Genomic DNA, 23118 nt, shown 5'->3' on the forward strand with positions numbered 1-23118 from the left:
TGAAAATAGTTACCCCTTAATCATCTGAATATTTTGATTGGAATATAATATCCAATAATTTTTTGTGTAAGGACGGATATCTTTATGTAGATCGGAAAATGAATGAAGCAATGAATCTTAGAAACGATAGTCGCAGTTAAGAACGAAATGCAATTTGCAATAAACTTGAAATTAGTCGATAATTATAATTATATTCCGGAACTCGGCAGCTCGTTTTCCTGAAACTGAACCAACTAATATCCGTTCTTTTGCCGCCGTAGTCAACATGAACCATTTCGCCGTTTAATTAAACAATTAATATGCTCCACTATTCCTTTTGTACTGAAATATCCAATTTCCAAAGTAAAATGAAAGAAAGCGCGTTTAAAAAGGTTTCGAACTGCGTATATTAACTTATATTATCATACTCGATTGTAATGCGCCTAATTTGTATAAGAAATAATCTTGCAGGATTTAAGATTCCTCTGGGGAATTTTACATTTTTTATCAAGAGGCAGATTAAACGCTCATTATGGAGATGAGGAACAGCATTTCATTTGTTTGATGGCAATCCGCATTAATCATACGTGAATCTGGAGCTTCTACCTTAGATCTCACGCAGTTTGCAAAGTAGGTCCCCATTGTTCCAAAAATTTCAGCTTTTTGGCCATCTGAAATATTATGTTTCTGATGCAGACCATTAATAGACGTGACTTTATGTATAAAGGACCGTGTGAAGTTGAACTGTGGCACTTTTAGGTGTAAACAGCGTTTCAAGAATGGGGATGAAAAGTGCTTTCAACGTGCCACTTAAACCTAGCGCTGCTACTTTCCAAATGGCACTTACCTGTGCAATTTGATCGAACCGACCGAACAGTTCATTGAGGGTCCTAACTAAATCGGAGGCCGACAGTCTTTCAGAGAGTGGAGTGAAATTAACGATGTCCGCGTAGAGTATGGACACGTTGTTGTAGCGTTGCACGTGCATCTCGTGAAACGTTTGAGCTTTATTCGGCCCCTCGTGGCATGCTTCCGACATTTTAATCATAATACTCCTCTTCACCTGAAACCACAAATAAGATTTAAGCGCACTAATCGAAACCGTAGGGAGCATGATTTAATTACTTCCCTTAGAAAATAAATCGGGAATTAATCAAAGCGATTCCTCTGATTCCATTTTCGCTCTTTGAGAGCAAAGCTTTTAAATTTCTTTTGATTATATCTACTTTCCTAATTCATTTCTGGCTGGCAAAAAATTGAGATATCACTTTTATTAAAAAAAGCGTAAATTTGTTAAATAAAGCACAGGGCATGCGAAAGGAGGATTTTATTAAAAAATGCTAAAACAGCTTCCATGTTTTTTCAGACCTTTCAGCGAGAGCTTTTAAGCGGTTTCATGGATGACGTTTCATTGAATTGATTAACTTACCTCCGCTGCAATATACACTGGAATGACACTTAACAGAAGCTGTTCCTGCTGTTCCTTTTCTACTTCCAACTTCACCCTTGATTCTATACAACTTCGCGTACTTTCAAAAGTGCGACGATGTGCACTTTCGGTAATGTAACGGTAGTACAATCCTGTGCCGCTTGCGGTCAGAAGTAGGATAATTTCGGGAACAAGCTGAAACAATTAGAAAACATATAGGCCGCAATCCCATCAAACACAAATTATTTTAATAAAAATTAGAAATCATTGTTTTCTTATCAGGTGTCGACTATTAGAAAACAATGATTACCACTTGTTAATGCAATAGGCTGAGCGCTTGGAAAACAGTTTTTGATAAAAGGTTACCGGTATCTCGCTTCGTTTTTAGGTGCATATATTTCGCACTTTTACGAAATTTATCTTTTTCAGCACTCGTTACGTAATGTACTCTTTCAGAATTATATCCTTCTTAACTGGAGGGCAAGACTGATTCTTTTCCATAACAAAATATTTTTAACATTGGAAATGTTTATGGTTTCATTAGTTTCGTTACGAGTTACGAGTTTCGTTCAAACAGAAAAGACAACAAAAGATCAACGAGAAACCACTCCATTAAAGACCTCACGGTATCCCTTGAAAACTTCCACAGAAAGATGAAAAGAAATATGGATTCCTTGAATATTAAGTTTTCCGTGGTTAAAATAGTCCCCAAATCCGTATCTCCCGGGTGGACAATGCATTCGAGAAAAACAATAAGGAGTAAATTCCACGGATATCATTGTTGATCCAATCGTTGTCAAGGTACTTATTTGCCAAATAAATTTATCGAGAGATGGAAAGATTGGCCCCTAGACAAATAAAAGTTTATAGAGAAGGATGAAGTGGGGAAATTGATGAATGAAGAAATAATGAATCTAAAGTCGCCACAAGTCGAGGAAGATGTAAAGTGTAAGTGGAACAGAATCGAGGCGGGAATAATCAAAACAGCTGAAGATAAAGTGGATATAAGAAAGGAATAAGATCAAAGACGTTTTGGATAAATCAGGAAATCATGGAAAAGATTCAAGAGAAAAGAAGGTACAAAACCATCAATACCGCAGGAGGAATAAGTCAATATGGGAGGGTAAAAACGGAGTTGAGAGAAAAAACTGATGAAGCTAGGAAAAGGTGGTGAGGAGATCATTGTTCCTAAATAGAAAAGCTTGATAGGATAAGAGAGCACGAGCACGATGTTGTTTACAAACGGACTAAAGAGGTTACTTGGAATAGATCATTAAAGGTGTTTGTAACAACGCGGTGGAAGATAGAAAGAGTCGGTGGGAAGAGTATATCGTAGATCTCTATAAAACACATGAAAAACCAACTGGAAACAGAAGCATAAGTCTGTCCTGACAATATAAAAGCCAGAATCAGAAATAGCAATGAAATCATGGGACAGATGGCATTCCAGTAGAACCTGAATGGCCTGAAGATTTCCTAAATCAGATGATTCTTCTGGATAAAAAGAAATGAAGACACACGTGTGGTGAACATATAACGATCAGTCTGATAGGATAGAGTGTTAAATAAAAGGTTCGAGAAGATAATGAAGAGAAATGGCAACAAGAGATGTCAAATTGGACAATAGGTAAAAGATATATGGAGAAAGAAGGAATCTGAGCTTGTGTTTCGTTGGTCTGGTGAAAGCATTTGATTGCATTCTGTAGGAAAAATTTATGGGGATTTTAAAAGAGAAAGGTGTAGATTGGAAGGATACAAGGCACCGGGCAGTAAATAGACTTGATTGTACGGATGTGACCCGTGGACAATCTTGAAAATACATAAGAAAAGATTTAAAGAGATTGAAATGTGGATGTGGAGAAGAATGCTTGGATCAAAGTGGTATGACAAGATTTATGAACGAACAGGCACTAGGAAGAATAGGTGAGGGAAGATCCTTGTATCTATAACACAACTTTGAGAAGGAAAAGAATGTGGCATGGTCACGTGCTAAGAGGGCACAGTTTGCTGAAAGCCGTTATCGAAGGAGCCGTGGAGAGTACAAATAAAAGAGGAAAAAGACGAGTGAATATGGTAAACGATCTAAACGATGCGAGAGGTTACGTGGATATGGAAAGAAAGGCAATGGGTAAAGACGAATGGAGATGGCAAAACAGAACCTGCGTATAGCAAAAAACTCGACAACAACACATTTTCAAAAAGTAACGGTTTACAAATTTGATTAGGACAACAGGCGACTGTTATTTAGCGGTTGCTGTTTATCCCAGTGGTGTTGCTATCTTACCTTGTAAATGGCAGCAAGTTTTCCTTTGTCTCTCTTCTATATCTTTTATATTCCCCCTTTAATCTATTTTTGACACTCGCCTTTAATTCCTTACCATTCCGTATCATTTCTTTTGCGTTTACCTTACGTTCGGTGTTAGATCTATATTTACCTTTGTAGGGACCTATAAGTATAACGTCTTTATTTTATTTTATTTTCCGGACTTGCTACATTTCCTCTTAGTGTCTGTTACTTCTTAATTTTTCCCAAAATGTTTGATTTTGTGCGAGATTGCTTTCGTTTTGTTTTCCGGTGACCGTCCAATAATTGTCAACCAATCGTAGGTACTTGAATGACGGGCGGAAAATTATTTTGGGATTTTTCCTCAATTTGAGATCGTTGAAGTGGGAATACGCAAGGTACTTATTTTTAACGAGTCTGAGTCGATTCCTAGGAAGAAAAAAAAACACCAACGTTGGTTTGTCGATGGCCTCCGGGATCGAACTCGGCACCTTAGTTGTAAGATGGTGTCCATACCACTAACCTACCCCACATCAGGATCTTATAATTATTTGATAATATAATGTATTAGTCACGACTACGCATTTATACCCTCTACTTCAAGGTCTCCACCATCTTGTAAGTCTTCCCTTTCTGTGTTCTTATGTGTTTGTCAGTTTTTCAGGGCTCTGTTGTTGCTATACATCTGGATTCACTACTTCGGACAACATCCGAACAACAACTCCGAGATCCGTGGACAAGAAACAATAAGATTGCAAGATTTCATCCCCTAGTCTTACCATTCTCTTCTAAGTATCCTCCCATCACGCGTCATCTCCCCTGTAATTCGTATTTGACCCTCCGAGTCCATTCCTTACACCTTCCACTCTCTACCACATATTGGGCGTCGCTGGGGTGATTCAAGTCCAATTATTGTGATTGGCGGTGTGTTGAAAAATTCATAAAGAAGGAGGTTAGGGGTTAGTGGAAATGATGGTTTTTTTAGCGTAATACAACGAAGTTGCGGTAACGCTTATATGCTCAATATTCCGTTTCTGTCTGTCTGTCGTTCCTTCGAGATCTCGGCCCCTGGGCCACCTAGAGACTTTGAGTTTTCGCTATTTAATAGCGCTGCTATGGTCTATATTTGCCCGTTTCCCATTATTTACGGTTGTGTTACGCGGAAACACCCACGCGTGGGTTTTGAAACATTTTTAAATATTGGAATCAACGGAAACGAGATTCGTTTCACGACGGTTGAGGAAGAGCGGGTACATTTCTTTACGCTAAATTTTCAGGCAGTCAGCCCTATTTTTTTTATTAGAAGACTACTGATTTTTGTAATAAATTTGTGCAGAAGCAGGTTAACCAGAGTTGTGTAATAAGTTTAACGCGTGTTGTCCGATTTCGGAAAAAGGTTCGTCAAGTTGAAAGTGCAAGCAGTTTAAGGTGGTCGCTTTTGATTTTAAAGATTTTTTGCGTGATCGGTCATTTCTGACAATTTATCATGGGTGTTTCCATGACAGTACGTAGAATTTACCAATTGCTATGATTACGACGACGCCAAAATTACTTACCGATCTAAAAACAGAACAGCAAAAATACTTACCACGCCTTTTTAAAACAATCAGTTCAACATCAGTTTAATCTTTATTTATTGTCACATTAAACGTACAATTTGTGCTGTTATTTCATACAGAAAGAACACGTTCTTCATTTAAACCTGAAGCAATAGAGATCAATTCAATGTGTTTGAAGATATGCTTTCGTTTTTCTTAACACATTCCAATTACAATTTTTTTCTGTAAAGAATCTTCGACATACCATTCGGCCACCGGCGAATACATCGCTCATAAAGTCATATAGGAAGTGCAAAGCTAGCAAACTACATCAGACACATGCACAATTTTATGGAATTATTAATTTCAATTTTGACAATTAAACTGGTTACCTAGTGATGTACACCATACCACTTCGATCATTTGGATTTATTCTGCTCGTTAATTTCTTAGTGCATATTTATAATTTTAATTTCGATCGCGCAAAAAATGTTATAAGCACGTCGAACGTTAAGGGTTACCGTTCTCAGACAATAATTGGAGTCGTCGCTTCGCTCCTCCTCCAAACAATTGTCTTCGAACGGTAAAAATCCCTTACCGTTCTCCATACTTCTTAATACAGGGTGTTTTTTTGGGAGCTTTAGTTAAAAGTTTCTGGGAAAGTAAAATAGGTAGGTTTTTGAAAAATTGTACTTAGGAGTTACTCTGAAAGCCGAATCGATGTAAAATATTGTCAAAATGGTCGCACTTCCGGAAACACCGGAAGTAGATAGTAACTTCGTTATTTTAAATGACAACCCCTATTTTTTATTGCATTTTTGGATTCTACGTGAAATTTCACTTCTTTTGATACCCATATGTCGATATCTACCATTTATGGTTTTTAAGTTATTTTGACTTTAAGAAAAGAAATGGCGGATGCAGATGGTACCTTGATAATTGATTACTTGCAAACGGTTGTAGTCATGGCAACCTATCAGTGCATAGAGAATGAATAGGGCTTTCTTTTAGTGCACTTAAAAAAAAGTTAAGTTGCGTATGACCGCCCCTATGGATATCCAAATTTATGAAACTTCAAAGACTAAAAACTCAGTTTTTTTAAATGGAATGACCATGTTCTTACTATTCCATGAGATAGAGAATCGAAATGGGCATATTTTGACAATACATGTTCCTATAGCTATCTTTAACAGTTTCTGACTTATTCCCATTTTATTGAATTGACACTATTTTTTTAGGTTTTTCTTTTTAGTAGTCGGCCATGATTCTATAACAATTGAATTTTAAACAAATCTAGTGACACTAATCCATCACCCACTGTTTATAGGTTAACATAAGTTTTTCAAAAATCGAAAAATGACTCGCAGTGGTTTCACCTATTTTGGAATTTAATTGTTATTTATGGTGAAATGGGCAGAATCGCGGCGCGTGCTTTCCGTACATTCATTCGAAAACCGGAACGAAATTGTATGAATTTTGGAAATTTTGTACCCCTAATGCACTACAAACCGTTGAAGCACAAGTGATACAAAGCTCTAGAAGAGAATATTTAAGAAAATGAATTGAATTGCAAATGCAAGATTAACAAAATAAATTCAATGCAAAATATAAAAAACTTCGTTGAAACATTTTTGGTATGGAATTGTTGCTAGAACAGATATCGCATTACCTCTCTTAATTTGTAGACTTATACGTTGTTTAAGAAATTCAGTTGAACGACTCTGTTTAGATTTTTCAAAAATTTTCTGTCCTATATCCTTAATAAATGAGTTATTTATTAATGAATTATTTAGACTAGAACTAGAATCAGTGGTATTAAAGAATCCATTCCTTGATTTGTTTAAAATTCGATTGTTATAAAATCATGGCCAACTACTAAAAAGAAAATGCGAAAAAAAATGGCATCAATTGCGAGATCAATTCAATGAAATGGGAATAAATCAGAAACTGTTAAAGATAGCTATAGGAACATGTAATATCAAAATATGCCAATTTCGATTCTCTATCTCATGCAATATTAAGAACATGGTCATTCCATTTAAAAAAACTGAGTTTATAGACTTTGAAGTTTCTTAAATTTGGATCTCCATAGGTGTGGTTGTACGCAACTTAACTTTTTTTTAAGTACACTAAAAGAAAGCCCTATTCATTCTCTATGCACTGATAAAAATGGGTTGTCATGACTATAACCTTTTTCAAGTAATCAATTATCAAGGTACCATCAGCATCCGCCATTTTTTTTCTTAAAGTCAAAATAACTTAAAAACCATAAATGGCAGATATCGACATATGGGTATCAAAAGAACTGAAATTTCACGTAGAATCCAAAAATGCAATAAAAAATAGGGGTTGCCATTTAAAATAACGGAATTACTATCTACTTCCGGTGTTTCCGGAAGTGCGGACATTTTGAAAATATTTTACATAGATTCGGCTTTCAGAGTAACTCCTAAGTACAAATTTTCAAAAACCTACGTATTTTACTTTCCCAGAAACGTTTAACTAAAGCTCCCAAAAAAACACCCTGTATACTATTGTCAAATTTACAAATTTGCATAGGATTTTATACGCGTGCCGCTCCAGAAAAGAAAAGGGAAGAGAACAGAACTTATATTCGAAAAAACAAAGCAAGTTAAGATAAGACACGAGTGTTCAAGCAGATAAGACTTGAAACGCTACAATGTGTATTTTGGCTATTAAGCAGGGTCTTAAGTAATGCATCTCTTCTTATTTGAATTGCGCTGGAGGTTGTGATTTTGATATTTACCCAAGATGGTTCGCACGAGTCCATGTGAAGTGTAAGGGAATTAACACCCCATCTAAGATTGATGACATGTAATACTTGAAAATGTTGGGTCGATATCTATGAATTGCACAATCCAGGAATGTTTGATGAATGCTAATTTGATTGCTAAATTCAAAAGAGGGGTTAGATTTTTATCTTGTATATTTTCTTTTTCTCCGCATCATTTGTTGACGGTGTTTATTCTATGTAGGATAAATAAACCGAGTTTGTTTTTGCATAGTGAGTACTTGCGTTAGTTGAAGCGGACGGTTTTATTTAAATCTGTGCTTTTGCCTGCAATACACTAACGGTGTGTCTACATGCAAGCGTAGCTATCTTTATTTTCCGGCCAGGACATATTCAAGTAATTACATTTTTACTGGTACCAATTCTCTGATCTAGTCTATTACAATGACGCAGACGGGAGAGATTTATGTAGTTGCTTTAAAATTATTTCGGCACTAATGGCATTTTGCGAGACTAATGTACCCTTAAATTTTTAATGTCAAACAAAATGTGAGCATAAAGTGGAATAAATAATAATATACTTTTATAATTTTGTTTTCTACATAAAGATCGCGAACGTTGTTGAAAATATCACATTCAAGTTTTAATAGGTAGGTATGCTGGACATGTTTTGCATATTTCAGACCTCTTTAGCGTGCTACGACCAACTGAAAAAATGAGATTTTCTAATTAATTAAGGAAGTAGCTTTGGTGTAATTATTTAGACTGCAAAGGTTACAAAATGGAAACTGGTGCTCAATTTTAGGGTAAGAATTCCCCAAAGTGTTAATGAAAATTCAATGTCTAACGATCAATTTTAGTTACGACATTGAAGTTTACTAGGAAACAAAATTGAAAGACGTTCTGGGAATATTTCTTTATATCGTTACAATTCGTGAAGTAATGTGCCACGTGTAACATCTCACAAAGCTTACCACGAACTCCGAATAAAAGTCACTCCAAAAATGCACGGTCCAGTTCTTGTAATCTCACAAAGAATCTCTCCAGATATTCAGAATAAAATCTGCTCTTATAACTCGATAAAAATTCAATTTTAACGCACTAATGCACAGTACCAGTAGAAACAACTCGCCCAAGTAGAGGACACGATGGCTCGCAAATTCCTCTTGAAATCTCGCTCGGTAGAAATACCGAAATGAGTCCTATTTTCTGCAAAAAGCAATCGCGACTAGCGTACCTTTTTAAACGAATAGTAAACCTGCATTTTTGTCACGTGCTCAGATTTTCACAGAATGAACCGAAACAATTAGGTCCAAAGGAATCGTGGCAACCACGCTCGCTTTTCAGCAATACATTTCTTGATATAGCTCGTTCTCGCCAGACATATCTTTGTTCAAGTTCACTGTGAAGCGGTACATGTGTACAATTTCCTATGCTTACCAAAGTATAAAAGAAAAAAAATTGTTGACTCTAAATCGACTACCCGCATTTACGTATACATGATTAGGCACTGAGTGGAATACATTAATTATTTTATAACTAAAATGTTATAGAATAGGTAACAAAAAAACACTGGAATCTAAGCGGACTCGGGTTTTAAAATTCACCTTATACTAGGAAGGTTAATGGAAGGTAATAAATAAAATCTACAAGGTTAAATGAATGTTTAGACAATTTCAGCTACTTGCACTTTTCTGAAAGTAAAAGTACACAACAAATTCTATGCATGAGCATGGACATTTAATAAATTTAAAAAGTGGGCATTTCTTTAAGGTAAAAAAGTTTCAGTCACTTGCACTGTTTTTAAGGTAAAAATATAAAAAAACCTATCGATTGTGTAAAAATTAAGAACATTTTTTTAATGCATGTGTCGGAAGCATCTATTTTGGATTTAATTTTTCAATTTTCTCGCAGAAATAAGTGAAGTATAATTTTAAAGCTGTAAAAAATGCCAAGGTTCTGGAAGGTCTTTCCAAAAAAATGTTAGTAGTGATAATGTAAAAAATTTATCTGGATGATTGGAGGAGTCAGTGGAATATGTGTAATTTTTACGCAGGGGTTTTCAATGAGCATTATTTGTTCTTTAATTGTTTTTTTCATCTAGATAGCGAGCGCAAGGATAGGATTGCAGTCGGTTTAATAGTAACATTTCTTAGCTCATTGTGAAGGTAAACTCGCCGTGAAAATCTTTGATTCAGTTTATTTTGAAATGACTAACAATAAATGACATCCGTGTAGGATTGGTAGGAAAAAAGACACTAACCGACAGAAAATTTACACGTCGCCATTTTAAAGAGAATTCGCGTAAAGGGAGTCGTTCAGAATTGAATTAAGATATAGATAAAATCTCACAGCCATCGGGGCATGATTTTAATTAAAAGGGAAATTAGAATTAGTTCGGTGTAAGAAATTGGAATTAGTTGTGTTTCTTGAAAAATTGTTTCGAATCATCGCAAAAACATCTCTTGCGGTCGCCGATGTAGTTCTCAAGACAAATAATTCAATTCCCAACTGTATCTTCAAAGTCACCTAGTTCACCTATACCTTGACGTCCACCCCGCCGACGGCGAAAGGCAAACATTTGCTTTTTTTTATTTTACTGATCTGCTTACTACCCTTAAATCATTCGGCTTCCTGTCTGTATAAAATAAATTCTTGCCAAAAGACTGGTATGAAATAACGAAGCTGCGTTAACTTTGAACTGTTGCAATTTCCTCAAAGACTATGCCAAGCATTTGTGTGGAATTTGTTCTGTTTGTTGCCGTAGGGTGTGTTTTATATAAAAATAAAGTACTAAAGGAACGTCTGTTAAAATGTAATGTTCACTTTTCAAAGCCACGCTCAGCCTATACGCATTCTTGTAGTTTACAAACTTTTCGTTTAACCTTCGGGCTCTGCCCTAGAAACCTAAATGTGCACCCTACTCACCTGCTCAAACGACGAGTCGGAATTATTCAACCTGCGCGCTATTGCAATCGCCAAATGAGCTACCGTGACGATTGCCGCCAACGCTATTGCGATCAGTTTCGACAGCGGTAGCATCGTGTGCAACGCTAGGAGCAGGGCGAAAAGCGGCAGGGGTGCGTATATTCCAGCGAGTAGCAGAGCCGCGGTTGTCACCGCTCCCGTGACGATCAGCGACGCCACCAGCGACCATATTTTCGACTCCAGCATTGGCGGAAGCTGCGATCCCACGAATATCAGCATTAGGGCAATGGTCACCAAGGATAGTGTCACCACTGGAAGCAGATGGTCTTGAATGTCCTGCAATAAAACAGTTCGTGAGCGTTTCGGCCTTTTAATTTGAAAGCGCGTTCCTTTTTCACAAATTCCCCCTTCTAACAAAAAGGAATGAATTGACTTACTGCATAGCTTATTGTGGGACGTTTATGAGCTTTAGAGATAGCGCGGTTGTTAGCTTTGAAAGAGAATGTGAAGTTAAACACGGGAAATAAACTTCATATAATTCTAGGGCGATTTGTGCTAACAGAAAGGGCAATCTATCAATGTTTTATATAAGAATCTGTTTGTTAGGAAAAGGCACCTCGAAGTCCTTCAATATTTTATAAACGCCCTTCCATGACATGGATGAATATATTCAAAAGATGATATTTATCGCTAGAGATGCTCTGAATACACTTGAACCAGTGACAAACAAAGCAATCTTGTACCGAATGTCGCGCACATCCCCATTATTTGTTGTTCGATTTTCACAAACCAAACGTAACTTCGCGAAAGGCACTTCAGGCTGACGTTAAAACAATCATAATTATATACTTCCCTCTTTCAGTGGTAATAAGTTTACTTAATGTACCTACATGTGAGATTTCATTTTTCCTTGCACTTCCATGTTAATTGGTGCCACAAGAGTCGAGTTGAGAGACTTCATGCGACAGGAAGTGAAAAATGAAATGCTACCTTCCCTTGCACGTGAAGGCATTCAGTCAACTACACCACCACAACAACAATTAAAATGTAATGGTAGGAGGGGAGAATGCCAGAATAAAAGCAATATTCAAGAAGATAACGCTCCCACAGCTTCTGAATTGTTATCAAATGAGTGGGGAAGAACTTCGGCATTTTTTAAACAAAAATCACGACTCTGCTAAATGTTGGAAAGCGAAATTAATGACCTATGAAGATAGGCAGAAAGTAGAGAAAATTGCTTGCTTCCGGTGCTTGAAAATTGGTCACTCCTCTAGAAATGCAAGAAGAAAGTCCCAGTCATTATCAAATTATGTACTGACTCAAAAAATAAGCAGAAGTCATCGAAGGAAGAGGATGTCAAGTACATCAGAATCTCTATAATCAGTGCGCTTGTAGTATTCTCCTAAGTACTTTGAAAGTTAGTATGAAACCAAGAAAGTAGTCTCAGTTTGGATAATTGGAGACACCGGAAGAATTATATAACCACTGGAGTAGCACGGCAAGGAAATGCTGTAAAAATTTGAGAAGAATTTCTCTTTGGAGAAAAGATGTCGTCACGCGAAAAGTACGATAAGTTCGTAGTATGACTAAAACCTTTACACAGAAAAAGCAAGCGCTTTGGTTTCAAACTGTTGGCAAAGAACAAGGATTAATTTTGCTCTTGAAGGACCTTGGTTAAATGAACTCCAAGAAAAAGGAATAATGATTTCAGACGTCCTCATCTAAGAACCATTAGCTTGCAAACGAATTGTGGTCATACCATAGCTGGGAAGGTAGTCAAACTGAAATGTGGACTGATAGCGACACAGACTCAAAAGGGGATGGAATCGGCTACAATGAACTCCAACAACCAACGTTTCATGATTACCGAACTCTAGGAACATTTCCCACAAATTCCACGAAGTTGAGTTCGTGAAATTGTACCACAAATTTTGTGCCAGGGGGATTCCAAAAATCATTACGGAAGATCACAGAAAACAAGGGCTAGGTGCATCGCTAACCTTCCTTAACGCTTACAATAAACACTGTTACCAAAAAGCCATCCACTTGTCACAGCTCTAATTTATGACTCATCTGTATCATGGATACGGTGGAGTCAACTTCATTCCTAACAACTTGAGGGAAAAATAGTGGATATTTAACTCCAGCAGGGCGGTGTTAAAAGTAATACGGATCTGCAAGGCCTGCCTTCGTCACTCAGTACTAAACCACTAAAAGTGGATCCAGTTTCCTTACCAAATAAGGGAAGATATCGGATAGGGATCCGTTTACCACCACTGGAGTGGATCTTGCAGTGCCCAATTATTTGAAGGAAGGAAAAACCCGGACCGTGCACAAGTGTGCAGTTTATCGATGTGTGGATTAAGATCTGGTATGCAGTTTGTCTACCGAAGCACTTATTTCCTTGTATGGAACGTTCAATACAATTTTCTCAGACAACGGAACACATTTCGTGGGAGCGGCTAATTTGTTTAATAGTATCGATTGGGAAGAAGTGAACAACAGGTACTGTGGACCTTCATGTCACCTGCATCTCCCTGGTTTGGGGGTTAGTGCGAAAGGTTATTTTGTTTGGTAAAGGACCTCCTCAAGGAGATATTAGGAAGATCAAAACTTGATTATGATCAGATGAGGACTTGTCTGACCAGCGTTGCTACCACCATAAATGAGCGACTTCTCATAGTGGTTACAGAAGATAACGGCGATCTACATGCTATGAGTCCTTTTATGTTCATTAGGTACCTTAAAATAGGATCGTTTTACCTTGAAAAAGCAGAAGGCCGCCCTGAAAGATAGAACTGAATGCATGAAGTGAAGAAAAAGGTGCAAGAGCAAGTTCGTGAGGTCATCGTAGTCTCGAATGGCCAGGCCATATAGTATATCCGGGATGGATCTTCAACCACCGCCTCAGGGTTTATATTTTTTTAACTCATCGATTACTTGAAAAATTGAAGCGGTCCCTAATTGTCTTTAGTGATATTAATATCGTTAATAGCACCTCCATTACCAAACATGTTCATTACAATGCGTATCATATGAGGTAACTACATGAAAGAATGAAAATTACCTTTTTCTTGAGATTGAAAGAAAGAAAGAAAGTTCATTTTTCCAAAGCACAAAAAAAAACAGAAAGAAAGTTATAAAAATAATACAGTCAAACATTTTTTTAATAAAATTAGACTTAAAATGCGCTACGGATAGGTACCTCCTGGAGGTTACCCTCAGAAATTATATGGAATGTAGTGATGGTGAACAGGACCCCATATTAGAAGGTATTCTTTATACAATAGTATAAAAAAAAAACTTGTAGGTATTTAAAGAAAAAATTCACAAGACTTTATATCTAACGGGCCATAGAGAAGCTTAAACATTCCTACTGATATAACATTGCTGTATTGTGGAATTCTACTACGGCCAGATTCAAAATGCTTGGTTTACAATCCTTCCGTAAAGCGATCATCTCCAACCTCCTGGAGAACAGCTGTTAATATGTAGAGTACGGGTAGAACTAGACTGAGAACGCATATTGTGTGTAGGTATATTGTGAGTAGAAACCAATTTCGAAAAAAATTTTTTTTTCCGGGTCGATCTGAGACAATTTTTTTTTCGGGCCTCAAAAAAAGCACCTTTCTTTTTTACCAAAAATCGACTACACCAAAATTTCTCGGGAAAACACATTTTCTTATTAATTTTGGGGCGTAGAATCTAAAACAATTCGTACTTTTTCGATTAGACTTCTCAATCAAAAGTTATGGACTAGAAACCAATTTCGAAAGAAAATTAAAAGGGCCGTAACTTTTGAATTAGTAGCCCAATCTTGGAACTGTTTGAAATTATGGATTGTACAGGCCACATTCTATGAGAAAATTTTTTTTCCGGGTCGATCTGAGACAATTTTTTTTCGGGGCTCAAAAAAAGGCAGTCCTTTTTTTACCAAAAATCGACTACACCAAAATTTCTCGGGAAAACACTTTTTCTTATTAATTTAGGTGCGTAGAATCCAAATCAATTCGTACTTTTTCGATCAGACTTCTCAATCAAAAGTTATAGACTAGAAACTAGTGATTTTAAATTACACGTTTTTTTTAAAGTGCGTAATATTACGTGTAAAATTACCAATTGTTTATGTTTTTTGTAATTTTTGTAATTTATGTAACTTACCATTTTTAAAAGAAAACCGTAATTTTATAGTAAAATTACCAGTAATTTATGTTTTTTATGTAATTTACAAATATTTTTGTAAAATTACCTGTTATTTATGTTTTTTATGTTTTTTTTTCAATATTGTATAAACCTTTTTGAATTTTGTGAGTGTTTGAAAATAAAAACACTTGTTGAATTATATATTTTGGTGTATTAAATAAAATAACCAAGCAGTAGGTATTTCGCCATCACGCGTCGTTTGGAGGAAGAAGCTCCAGATCGCGAATTAGAGGCTGTATCATCTTAATTAAAACAAACTAAATTCAACGGTGAACCGTTTACGTTGGTAGTACCGTTGATGGTCTGTGGTAGTACCGATCAAAATGTATCAAATAGGTATTACATTAAATTTTATGTAACTTACAAAAATTACGGTTTTTTAAATTAAAAACGTAAGTTACGTAAGTTTCATAAAAGACATAAATTACATTAAAAAACCGGCCTCTTGTAAGTTACGCGTAATATAACCGTTTTTTATGTAACTTACAAATCGTTATTTTACAATCCACATCACTAATATTGTGAGTATTGAATGTTATATGTTTTCAGGTTAATTTTAAAAAAAACATCCATTCCACCTTTCGCTCGCTGAGGTTAACGTTAACGTGTGCTGAACTTCGCCTCTTTATTTTGCAGTTAATCATGTATATCAAAAACTAATTAAAATAAAGACACTTATTATTAATGACAAAAAAATATGTCACCAATCTTGATTCTTCATACCTAGTGGCACTTAATTGTATACAGAGGCGTTTAGTCTGCTGGCACTGTTATACAAATAGGTAATCGATTGTTCTCAAAACGGGGCATATATTTTAATAATCATGTAAAAACTAAATTACAAACGCAGAAGTACGTTTTTACGTTCAATAGAGCACATTTAAAAACCATTAAGCTGGCATGCAACTTTTCGTGTTTACAGTACCTACCGATACAGCTCTTTTCAATCAATTAACTTTCATTATCACTCACTCGCTTTGTACATTTTACGCGTTTGAATTACAAACGCAATCTCGTCCAATATTAGATGACATTTACCCTCGTTAAAGTACGACATAATCGCGAATTAAAACTTTTTAATAACACTTGAAACTGTTTAAGAGGCATTAGGTCTAAAAACTTGAAGGGCATAAATCTGACAATAAAATTTAATTCATCCAGAAGCCAAGGTAAAGAGGGATATTAAAAGAATATTGTGCAGTGGTTCACGTGAGAGGGCGAAGAAAATTTATTCCGAAATTTCCCTTTACCCGGAGAAAGTAATTTTAGAGACGTCATTTTGTTTGTCACTATTTCATTTATGTGTAAATGTTTAGGAAATCGGGGCTGGTAATATTTTGTTGTGGGCGCTATACGTATTTAAATGAAAAAGCTGTCAATATGAATCTGTTGGAAATCCGCTTGTGATGGACGAGTGTATTTGTGGTTATTTCCCTTACACTTAAAGTAGCCAGGTTCTATAGTGCTATCAAGAAATTTTTTTTTGGGAACATTTAACAAATTTTAAAAACTAAAGCACGGTGACTGCGTGTACGTCCAGTAGCAACGGTTTATCTTCTGTCATCGTTCTCTCATAGTTTTTTCCTAACCTCTCATCGTATTCTTTTCTAGATTACTCTGTTTACCTGTTTACACGTTTGAGCTTCTGTGTTCTTCGAAATAGATAATAACCTCTAACCATAAAATTGTTCTCCAGCAATCCTCCACCTTGCCAAAGTAGCATCCAAGATGGTGGATTCAAAATGGAAACCAAGATGGCGGACCAACTACCGAAATAACCCTGTGCAACTGCCGAAATACTCCTGAGGGGTCACCACCTTTTCCGAATTATTAAGGTTCTTACAATTATTGTCACACTTGTATCGAAAGGATAACCTTTTCTACTACAAGTAAAAGTTTAACACCCTAAAATGTTGGTTATTCGGTCATTAATTATTGCTAAATTAAATAACGACAGAGAAGATCAAATGTGTTTAATGATATTGATGTCATGCCTACGGTTCAATTGCAGGTGCTTCTTTCAATGCAAGTATTTAGCTTTTATTTGTTTTCCTATTATGTTTACGTTCCTTATGTACGTCGGCATATCAGAAAAAGTTATTCGTTCTGCCCCGATGTTCAAGTCAACATACGAATTATTTATTATTTTCCGACGTAGTTCGTTGCAAAGAGTAAACCTTGCACATCATCGTATTGTACGAGTATAAATTGTCTCAGATGATAAATAAGTTAATAAAATTTAAATTTTGATATTGCAGCAGGTTAGATCTTGTATATAACATTTCACTAATGGATGCATTTAACGGTACTGTTTATATTTTTCACTAATTTTCTCCTGAATGATACAACTATACTTCTAACAACCTAAAGATATTTAGTACACTAAAAAAAGGTATTATAAATGAAAGGATTAATATTACGCAAATTGCCGAATAAAAAATGTTAAGTTGTTTATAACCCATGGACATGAATGGTCATTTACATAAAAGTCAGGAAACTGACACATTACTGGCGAGCAAATATTGAAGTACGAGGCCTCTTTAGGGCCGAGTACTTTAATTTCCGAGTCCGGTAATGTAATTTTACTGACGAGTTTTGTCAATTTTACCCGAAATCGTATTTTAATATAAAATTTCAATTGTTATATAGAACTGTTGACTAATGTCAATCTGTAAGTGATGACAGGAGTCATTATAGATTTAGCAATATATAAAATGGTAGCGGTTTTACAGACTCCAGGAAAAGTTATAGGTTAGGCTAGTTGTTACTGTCGTTAGTAAAAACCGTATTAGTACCATAGTGACAATGCAAAATGACATAGTAAGATAAGTTTTTTTTTTGGCCTAGACCAGTGGTCATTCAACCAGCTTCGTTATGTATAGTTTTGTTTTATTTTTTATTTTTTATTTTATTTTATTTTATTTTATTTTTATTTACAAAGTTATATTTCCATCTGCTAAAAATTCTATTAAACATGAAAAAGCGTTTTTGTTATTATATGCAAGAATTGACATAACATCTATTTTATTTATGTAAAATCACATATAGGGTTACGAAATAATGAACAAGTGGACAAACTCGCTTGGTTGGTAACCAAATCCGACACTTACAAAGGCAGCTATCAAATACCTTTGTGTTCAAACAGGAAAGCGCATTTATTTTCATTGTGGGCTGCAGACTGGCAGGAATTTTGTAAGATAAGTTGTTTTACATCTTACCTCTGAATGTAGAATACATGTTGTAATTAGTAGTAAAAGACACCCGGCGATTGCGACGCACAAACAAGCCACAAACAATGCGTGTTTCAGTCGGTTGCAGTACTTCTTGTAGATTGTATCCAATTCCGTTCCTTGAACTGCAATTAAAACACAATTATTAGGTTTCGCGAGAACAAATTTGGTGACTAGGCAGGTAACTTGATTTTTACTAAGGTTAACAATAACAATAGTGAACAATAGTATAATAGTTTCTTTCTTTTCAATAGGCTGCGATGCGCTTTAAACATGGGTTGTATCAGGGGTAGGTACAATAGTTACTCCGCTCGTAATCGGAAACCAGACTTTTGATCCGGCTCGTATTCAATAGCACTGATCCTTGAACTCGTAAAAATCGATGGGCGAAGGTTTTTACCCTTTTCGTTCTCGAGTTAGACGAGAAACAGGCAGACATGCGGACAAACGGACAAAACCATCGCATAAGGAGAATTTTTGTTCTTTCGAAAAATAAATAACTATTTTATTTGTTTATGCACTTATTATACAGAATGTATCCTTTCTATAGGTAAAATTACTACGTGATGCTTCATTATTTTCTGAGCAAAAAAGTCCAATAAAGATTTTCCTCTAGATGACTCCTTCAGGTAGATATTAACACTTTTAGATTTTGAAATCTGGTAACACGACAGATTGTGACTGATGCAAGGCATTCTACAATTTATACTTATTATTATTATTAAGTAAGAATGTAGAAGGATATTCAGAGACTGTAACACCATAATGGGAATTATTATGCAACCAGAGGACGTTGAAACCTCGGTGTGAAATATTCCATAAATTGGAGTCGCGTTCGGTCAAGGATAGATTAATTAAACGGGCTGGATTCTGTTTCGCTAAAAGAAAATTTAGTTGTGTTGCCGTTAGTGAACAAAAGGTGATTAAATTTGATTGTTGGAACATGTTCCCGCAGTTGAAAAAGCAATCTTCTATCTCCTAGACTTAATAAATATAAAGTTGAATAAGACCCCTTTTTACCAACTCATTTGAACATTAAAATCCAATTCTTCAACTCAGTTAGAAATCTCATTAATTAAATTTATCTTTATACGAAACGAACACAATTCTGTTAATATAAAAAATCACTTGAAATATACTTTCAAAAGATTTTTTTATTAACATGTGATTTACAAAGACATATTTTTTAAAAACCCCAATTCTCTGTTAAAGACTCGGTTAGCTAAATATAAATCAAATGTTTAACGTAAGTGTAACTCATTAACTTTAATTTTGAACCACGCACTATACTCTGTGGTGGTCACCAACCGAATCCTTCTTTCTGAACCTACCTGATTTAGTCCCCACGCCCTTTTTAATGTTTCAGCACGCCCCAAAATGGGGCTAATAATTAATCATCAGCCATCATTAATCATTAGTCAATCTGATTTATTTAGTCCGACGAATTACGCGCGCGTTAAAGCCACCAATAGAACTGCAGCCTAGCGATTCTCACGGAGCTGTATGATCTCATTTAGTTTTAGTCACGTAGAAGACAGTAAGATTGGATTACGGCCCGTCAGACTGGCACTGGTAACTTTCCCAGATGATTAACAGATCGTGACGCATCCGGAATTACCCATAAAATACATATACTGCCAAATTAATTCGGAAACTATTGACTTTTAAAATTTTGCAAATAACATTCTGGAATTTTGTTTTTTTCTTTCCCCCCATACATCTAAGGGTAAATCCCAAATGAATGTAAAGATATCAAAAAACATAGAGAAAGAAATCTCCCCCTAAAATGATCAAAAGGTATATCCCCAATATCTCAAGAGTGTATCCTTTAAAAGTGTAATCTACCTTCCGTAATATGCATTTATTGTGACTGTAAATTAATTTGAATATATCCACTTCTAATGTATCTAATAAATTACATGTCATTAGTGGCACACCCCTAATCTCCCCTGTTAATAATTAATGTTTACAAAAGCTTTTAATGCGAATATTTACCATCTCTCCGGCTCCTACGGTACAGATTATCAAATTTCGAAATTAACGCCTTGTTCATACATTGTCCCTAAATTTACCAAAAACACGTTCTGTGGCTGTTAATTGTCCTTTCTCTAAACATTAATGTTAGTCGGCATCTTTCTATGTTAAGATTTCAGTCTGTGCAGTGTATATGAATGCAGCTTACTTGCACATCCCGCTTATAACTCCGTTTATTAAACGAAATGTAGTTTCGTAACTTTGTATAGCGGAATTTCTATGCTGGGATGTAATTCATACACCTTCATATCGGGAACTTTATCAACTATTATGAACATGGCTCCCTGGCAAATGTCGGTATGCTATAAATAACGTCACATATCCTTTTTTAATTTAGTGGAAATTGTTCAAAAGCGTTACAGTCTGGAAGCTGTCTTAAAGCTTCCACGATTACTCCACATAGTTATCAGAAATTCCAAATTGATTGAATCCTTTAAGACCAATTAAATCAAATTCTACGTTGTACAAATTCTTTCTACATTAGATTTTAGAGGTATTCAAAGTTTACTTTGAAAAATAAATGGAACTAACCCTGGACTACAGAATTTTTTTCCTAATTATAATGAGCTAGATTACGACGTTTGCCTTTACTTGTGCGTGGCAATAGTTTCTGAGACGATGATTTTCATACACTCAGTTTAAGGAACGTGTATTGCAGTTTAGTATAATTGGAGAAAATCCTTAATGAGCACAGCCACAAAATAATGATTTCAAAGACGGTTGCCACAGTGAGACCGATTGAACTAAGTTTATTTATCGATAGTTTTAGCTACAATTTCGCCTCTTTCATATACTATTTAATTAAACGTTACCACGAATCCTACGGAATTTGTTCGACCAACACATTTACTTTTGCCTTCGAAAAAAAGTACATTTACTCTACACGTAGCACACAATTTATAAATTTCCTCTTCGTTTGATCACGTAATAGTTATCCTTTGGTGTAAGTATATTAAAAACGTAATTGCTCCGGCCGCTAGCTCGACATAAAATTTGTTCACGGTGACTTTCAATTTTCCTGAACCACCGTTATGATTCGAAACAATCGTTCAAGAAACACAACTAATTCCAATTTTTCACAACGCACAAATTCTAATTTCTCTTTTAATTAAAATCTTGCAATCTCTCCCCGATGGCTAAGAGATTTCATCTATCTCTTCATTCAACTCTGAACGCTCACAATAGCGAATTTTCTTTAAAATGGCGACGTGTACATTTTCTATTGGTTAGTGTCTTTTTTCCTACCAAACCTACACGGCTGTTAGTCATTTCAAAATAAGCTGAATCAAAGATTTTCACGGCTACTTTAGAAGAAATGTTACTCCATATAGGTACGTATTAAACCGACTGCAATTCTATCTCTGGGCTCGCAATCTAGACGACAAAAACAATTAAAGAACAAATGCTCATTGAAAACCCCTGCGTAAAAAAGACACATATTCCATTGACTCCAATCATCCAGATACACTTCAGAACCTTAATATTTTTTACAGCTTTTTTTTATATCTTTATTGCAAATTTACAATCTACTTCATTTAGAGTATTAAGTAAATGTGATGTATGACTTTGACTTGGAAGGGGAAGTGTCCACTGACAATTCACCTTATAGTTCACTTAGTGTTACGGGGGTAGACCAGCAGGCCAGGTTTTGTTTAATCTTCTGATGGGTGGTCCATCCCTGAAGAGGATTTCTATGAGGACGTTTGGATTACCTGTAATTCGTTGTTGGTAAGCGGCAGAGACAGTGGTGATCACGTCCGTGACATATGGAATTTGAAGGTCTTGATGGAGTATGAAGTTGCTAACGTACCATGGAGCGTTAACGATTGCTCGGAGTGTTTTGTTTTGGAACGCTTGGATTGGTTTTAAATGAGTGGGTTTGGCACAGCCCCAAAGCTGGATACCGTAAGACCAGATGGGTTTCACCATGGTTTTGTACAGCAGGAGTTTATTTCTGAGAGAAAGTTTAGATTTGCGTCCCATGAGCCAGTACATTTGTTTGACTTTGTGATCCAACTGCTTCCTTTTCGTTTGGATGTGTTTCTGCCACGTCAGTCGTTGGTCTAAATGGAGTCCTAAGTATTTTACTACAGTGTTTACAGGTATGGGAGAACCGTTGTTTGATACGGCCGGACAGATTTCTTTGCGTTGGGTAAAAGTGACTTGAACTGATTTGGCTTGATTCTGCCTGTTGAGGGCCCAAAACAAGAGAGGGATAATAAATAAATCTTGATTCGCCATTTGGAATACCATTCACTGAGCATGTTGAGTTGGGATTGCATGTTTACGGAGGAGGTAACCGGATCGTGGTCAGAGGAGAGAATAGCAACGTCATCCGCAAATGCCGCAACTGTCATGTTATGCAAGACGGGTAAGTCGGCAGTATATAATAGGTAAAGGAGCGGGCCGAGCACACTTCCCTGAGGGACCCCAGAATGTATAGGATTTAAAAATTATACTTTACTTATTTTTGCGCGAAAATTGAAAAACTAATCCAAACAAGAAGCTTACGTCACATGCATTAAGAAAGTACACGCGGTTGGATTGTTCTAAATTTTTACAGTGTCGATAGGTTTTTTTTTTGTATATTTTTACCTTAAACACAGTCCAAGTGATTGAAAGTCTTTTACCTTAAAGAAATGCCCACTTTTGAAATTTATTAAATGTCGACGCTCATCTACAGATTTTTTTTGTATACTTTTACTTTCAGAAAGGTGCAAGCAGCTGAAATTGTCTAAACT

General features: G+C 35.9%; 1 protein-coding gene across 1 annotated transcript; it reads right to left on the reverse strand.

Moving 5' to 3' along the window:
* Positions 1–694: 694 nt before the first annotated feature.
* On the reverse strand, positions 695–22734 carry LOC116174640 (adenylate cyclase type 2-like). Its single transcript, XM_031492581.1, has 6 exons — positions 22628–22734; positions 22188–22565; positions 18332–18539; positions 10911–11246; positions 1409–1603; positions 695–1042 (listed from the first exon to the last, which is right to left on the reverse strand). The coding sequence occupies exons 1-6, from the start codon at positions 22732–22734 to the stop codon at positions 695–697; spliced, it is 1572 nt and encodes a 523-aa protein (XP_031348441.1).
* Positions 22735–23118: the final 384 nt, after the last annotated feature.

Source organism: Photinus pyralis, unplaced genomic scaffold, assembly GCF_008802855.1.
Source record: "Photinus pyralis isolate 1611_PpyrPB1 unplaced genomic scaffold, Ppyr1.3 Ppyr1.4_LG6, whole genome shotgun sequence".
Classification (NCBI taxonomy): Eukaryota; Metazoa; Arthropoda; class Insecta; order Coleoptera; family Lampyridae; genus Photinus; species Photinus pyralis.